This window comes from Chaetura pelagica, unplaced genomic scaffold (assembly GCF_000747805.2).
Source record: "Chaetura pelagica isolate M959 unplaced genomic scaffold, ChaPel_1.0 scaffold210, whole genome shotgun sequence".
Taxonomy (NCBI): domain Eukaryota; kingdom Metazoa; phylum Chordata; class Aves; order Apodiformes; family Apodidae; genus Chaetura; species Chaetura pelagica.
Window position 1 is genome coordinate 1,023,635 of NW_009951862.1, and position 5,795 is coordinate 1,029,429.

Here is a 5,795-nt window from a genome sequence, read left to right on the forward strand (position 1 = left end):
CCTTGGCAGAGGGAGAGGGGCTGTGATTTGAGGTGGCTGCACTGAGCTCTCGTGGCTGGGGACGGGCTGGGCAGACTGCTCCTGCCTCCTGGGCAGGAGGACAGTCAGAGCACACAGGACTGGAAACTCTGGAAGGTGTTGCTGCCCCAGAGGACTTCCTACTCTGCAGCTGCATCCAGTGGAATGGGGCTGTTTAGCCAGAGTGAAATCCTGTGCTGCCTGCCCTTGTGATGTCTGTGTCCTGGGGGCTCAGTGCAGTCGCTGTGGGTTGGGAAGTCTGTAGGAGCTGGGGCTTGTACTCTGCCTGTGGCTGGCACAGCAGCATAAAAGCACTGTTTGGGTTTTTTTTTTTTCCCCCGGTCCCCGATAACTTCCCTCCCATCACTTCCCCCATCATGAACCCCCTGGTGGATCCACAGTCCCAGATGCCTTCGGCTCCGGCACCATCCACGGGCACTCCCAGCTTCCAGCCTGCAGGGCAGCCTGTGCTGCAGGGGGGCTACCCTCCTGCTCCCCAGCCCCTGGGGTCCTGCATCCTGCCACCTGCTGCTTCCAAACCCAGCACAGAGGGAGCCCCTGGGGCCCCCACTGGGAATGCCATCCAGGTAACAGAGGCCAGGCGTTGCACAATTCCCAGCAGAGCTTTGCAGGTTGGGATCCTCTTGGCCTCCCAAGTGTACTGCAGGGTTGTGAAGGCACTAGCTTTGTACCCTGCTGGCCTTTTGCTACTGTCATCTCCACCTAGACACTGCCTCTTTGCAGTTAATAGTCTAGGCAGCATGGAACAAGAAGCTGCTTCCTTCTGCAGTGTCCCAGCTGGAGTGACAGCAGTTGCTGATCATGTCACATCCACAGGGAACAGGAGTTGTTTGACACAAGCTGGCTAATAATGCCACTTGGTTGAGTTGAAAAGAACATGGGGTCACAGTGACCTGGAAAAGCCTCACCTGTTCTCTGTGTCTCAGCATGTGCAGGCACTGCCAACAGAGAAGATAACCAAGAAGCCCATCCCTGAGGAGCACCTGGTTCTGAAGACCACATTTGAAGCTCTTATCCAGAGGTGCCTGCTGTCTGCCTCCGACCCGGTAGGTCTCTGCAGTGTCCCCACAGTCCTCCCTGTGTTTGGGGGAATGCACTGGTACCAGCAGCACAGCCAGACATCACAGCCTCTCCCAGTACAGTTTGAAAGAACTAAGTAAAAATTGTGCAACCTGCACAAAGGGCTGCCCCTCCTTATGTCAGGTCATTGCTGTGGAGACGTGCCCTGGACATGAGCTTAACTTCTTCTTACAGTGCAGAGCAGGGAGCACCAGGTCTGAGCTGAGGCTCACAAACATGAGGACATGCCTCAGCTTTGGGTCTGGGATTTCTGGTCACGAGTTCATTTCAAAAAGGAAACCGTGGTTAGCAGAGAAGTGGGAGGTTGTGAGCTTTAGCATGACCACTGCAGTTGGATGGGAAGAAGGCCTTGTGTGGCAGCCAGTACTTGGTGAACAAGTCACCTGTCTCCAAGCTTTTCTCTCCAGTGGTCAGTAAGTAAAAGCCCAGATGCTGACTGCCCAGCCTGTGCTGAAAGGTGGGTGGAGGTCAGGCTGGGGGTGTGCAGGGGGCTTTGTGCAGGGCATGGGCTTGGCCAGCCCAGCAGCCTCAGGCTCCTGTTGAGGTGACAGGGAGCTGAGCTGTCTGAGGGCTCTGGCAGTGGCTTGGGTGTTCAGTGTCACCCCTGTCTGACATCTGCTGCATAATTTCAGCTAGTTGAGACGTGGCATTTGCACAGACATGCTCCTCCTTTCCCCTGGGGGTCTCAGCCCAGCAGTTTCAGGGTGTGCTCACCCACACATTCCTTGACAGAAGACTTCTGAGGCCATAGGCCTTTCTTTGGACAAATCCCATAAGGTTCAGCAAAAATTCAGCAGCATTTGATTGCTCACAGTTCTTTATTGAAAGGTTAGGCTGTAGAGTGCAGTGATAGAAGTCACATTTTGCACAAGACCCTTTGACGTTTTCTTCCTCTGAGTGCCCCTTCTCTCTGATTTTCTTAGGCAGAGCAAACATTTCTGGCACACAGACACTACCCTGACTGTGTCAGTTATTGTCAGAACAAGCAGATGCTCCTCAGTTATTACTTTCTGAAGGGGAAAATGGGAACAGGAAGCAAAGAGGGAAGAGAATGAGCAGTTTGCTCTTCTTCCACCTGATCTCCTGTGGCTGGAGAGATGTCTTGCTGTTTATTAAACACCAGTTACTCCTCTTTGCCCCAACTGACCATCTGGAAAATTAAAATAGCATGTACACCTTTTCACAGGTTTTGAAACAAATGTTCCAAAGTCATGGATCTGAGAGATTTAAGCCAGTCCAAAAGAATAAGCCAGTTATCTGCCCCTCCCAGGGTACTTTTTCCTTATCTTGGTTCCTAGACAACATAAGTATTGCAAAGTGTTTTCCACATGAGACCCATGTGCTGTGTTTTCCTTTATACCCTTTGCCATCCAAACAGGTTTCCCTAGTTCTTAGCACAGCAGGCAGCCACTAGTCTGTCTTCACCCCTGAGCTGGAGCATTCCTGTTGGATTTGTTCTTTTCAGTCTGGGCAATTATTTAATCCAGGTCAACTTTTCCAGTTGCCAGGAGAAATGGCACTATTCTAAGTGAAGATGGATGGATATCCATACTGATTTAGGAAGAAGTTCCCTTACTCTTGTGCATTAATGCCATTTCTACTGCTGTTGCCCACTGTTTTTTGTGCTTCTGTAGTTGTAACCTTGGTGCTTGATTACAGTTTCATTTTTCTGGCTTGAAATCTTCCATTTCTGTAGCTGTTTTTTAAAAAAAGTGGATAAAAAAATGCATTTCTCTAGCAGCTGTGGCTGTAGGCTTTGAGGAGAGAAAATTACAGAGCAAAGAACTCAAATTATGTGTTAGGAAGAGGCTGAGAAAAGGCATTTCATGTGCTTTGTGGACCTCTTTGCAATGGTATCAGATCAGTGTGGTGTCATCAAACCCACTCTTTTCAAATGTGCTCACTTGCAGCAAACCAAGAGGAAACTGGATGATGCAAATAAACGCCTGGAGTTTCTATATGACAAACTTAGGGAACAGACAGTAAGTGCTGCTTTTTTTTCTTCTTCACCCCCACAAAACGTTGCAGGTATGGGGAAGAACTGGATGGGTGTTGTGAACCCCTCTGCAGGGTGTAGCAGGTGCTTGTTCTTTCTTTGGGAGCATGTTTCAAATCCTTCCCGATGTTTCCATGCATTTCCCATAAGTCACTCGTGGCCCCAAGTGCCTGTGCAGACTTGTCAGTGTTTTCGGGACGTGTAAAGAGCTTCCTGGTGCTGTGCAGGGACCAGGCTGAGGCAAAGAGCAGAGCTCCTTTCAGCAGGCACTGGGTGAGTGCATTAAAAGGAAGGGTCTCTGTCCCCAGCTGCTGGCAGAAGAAGCCAACATATCAAGTTCCCCCACTCCCAGCAAGTGAGAAGCAAACAGCCTGGAGTAAAAAAAAACAACAAACAAAGCAAAGCAGAAGCTTTAGATATTGGAGGCCCACAGACTTGAATGGAAGGCAGATCATAGAATCACAGAAGCCTTCAGGCTGGACAAGCCCCTCGGGATCCCCGAGTCCAACCCCCATCCCTGCTCTGCCAGGTTCTCCCCTAAACCATCTCCACCAACACCACATCCAAACCACCCTTCAACACACCCAGGGATGGTGACTCCACCACCTCCCTGGGCAGCCTGTTCCAGTGTCCAACCACTCTTGCTGTGAGGAAATTGTTCCTACTGTCCAGTCTGAACCTGCCCTGGTGCAGCTTGAAGCCCTTCCCTCCTGTTCTGTGATCACCTGAGAGAAGAGACCAGCACCAACCTCTCTACAGTGACCCTTCAGGCAGGTGTAGAGACTGATGAGGTCTCCCCTCAGCCTCCTCTTCCTCAGACTACACATTCCCACCCCCCTTCAAGTGTTTTTTCAAAGACTTCCAGGAAGTCTGAGGCAGAATATATTGGGCCTGGATCTCTTAGTATTTTAGGATTAAGAGAGATCTAAGCCTATCATGCTCAGCAAAAATGGCCTGACAAAGTAACTTCACCCCAAAGGCATCGAAGCTCAGAAGGTTTTCCATGTGCCACAGTCTCACTGCAGGTCTCCCACCTCAGGGAATTGCACCAGGGGCTGGCAGTGAAGGCTTTGCAGCCCTGCAGGGAAGGTATGTCCTGGTTGAAGTTAGAATTCCAGTGACTGTTCCCAGGGTTGTGGAGCTCTGAGGACGGCTGTCTTTTAAAGACAGGAGCCAGCTGCTGCACCTCCCTCAGGGCCTTACACTTTTAAGATTTCAGTTTTTTCCACTGTGTGTGCTGTTTTTTTTTCCTCTCTGCTGAGTTGTCTGGCCTGGCTTCCTTGCAGCTCTCTCCAGCCATCATCAGTGGCTTGCACAACATGGTGAAGAGCATCGAGACCCGCAACTACCAGGAAGGTCTGAACATCCACACCCACATTGTCAGCACCAGCAACTTCAGCGAGACCTCTGCTTTCATGCCCGTGCTGAAAGTTGTCCTCACCCAGGCCAACAAGCTGGGTGTCTGAAGTCACCCTGGGGCTGCTTTTCCAAAGTGCATTTCTTAACAGCCAGCTTGCAGGAGATGGACCAAATTCCAGTCCTCATGGCATGACCGGTTAGGCTGCTGACAAATGGCATGACACTCTCCCTGCAAAACACCTTGTTTCCCAGGGGGCTGTGGAGCCCTGGTGCTTTTTATTTTAATCCTTCTCCCCATTCCTTAAGATCCTTGTCTACAAATAGTATATTTAATGGATGATGCCCCATATTGTCAATTTTTAGATGCATGTTATACTGCTAAACAGTGGCTTTTAATAACAGAGACGTGTTAAAACAAGAAGGTTGTTGTATCAGACCCTAAAACGAGATTTATTCCCTTCCACCCCACAATTCCTTATACATCAGATTAAAGAGTCTGATTGTATTATAAGTGTATTTGGTCTTTCATTTTATGAAGCTGCTTGTAGTTCTATTATTACAACTTTCATGTTAAATAGCTTCATTTTGCACTGGGGCAAATAAGCAAAATAAAGGCTAATGTGATATTTTCAATAAAAGTTAATTTATTAAAACATGTCTTGAAAGTGTAACTTTTGAATATTGTGAACCTGGAGTACAGTGGGGTGTTGTGTCTTAGGTGTGAGAACTGTTTTGCCTGACAAGTCTGTAATTTCATCAGATTAAGTCACAGAATTCAGCAATAATTTGCACTGTTAGTTATAATAATTTCTTGCAGCATGTATTGCCAAATCTGCATTCCACAGGCATGGATATTTTAGGTGGTTTTCAGACAAAACTGCCTTTTTTTTTTTTAAGCCTGCACAGTTCTTGGAAATGCTGTTCTTCTTAGACATACTTGCTGTTCGTGCCACACTGTGTCAAATCTTCTAAACTTAAAGACACCTCCAGCTGTGCCACAGGAAAGGACCTTGTGCTGTGAAACTCACTTGACCCCTGTTGCTCCTGGGCTGCAGCAGCAGAGCAGCATGTCCCCCCCATGGGGTGCAGGGCAGCAGAGGCAGCATCTCCAGGTCCAGGGGCTGCAAAGAACAATTTTCACCTTCTTTTCACAAGCGAAATATCTGTATGGGTGTCATCAAACTTTGTGTTATTTCACAGAATGATTAAATGGTAGGAGTTGGAAGGGACCTTCAAGATCTCCTAGTCCCAACCCCCCTGCATGGGCAGGGACACCTCCCAGCAGACCAGGCTGCTCCAAGCCCCATCCAACCGGCCCTTC

The 5,795-nt window shown here is 48.9% G+C and overlaps 1 protein-coding gene across 1 annotated transcript in view; it reads left to right on the top strand.

Moving 5' to 3' along the window:
* The window catches only part of SEC31A (SEC31 homolog A (S. cerevisiae)), a 44,277-nt gene extending 39,660 nt beyond the window's left edge, over nt 1-4,617 (top strand). The window contains exons 22-25 of the mRNA XM_009993868.1: nt 347-605; nt 966-1,085; nt 3,030-3,101; nt 4,402-4,617. Coding sequence (XP_009992170.1) covers nt 347-605; nt 966-1,085; nt 3,030-3,101; nt 4,402-4,581 — 631 coding nt within the window. The 3' untranslated portion in view covers nt 4,582-4,617. The remainder of the gene's footprint in view (nt 1-346; nt 606-965; nt 1,086-3,029; nt 3,102-4,401) is intronic.
* Nucleotides 4,618-5,795: the final 1,178 nt, after the last annotated feature.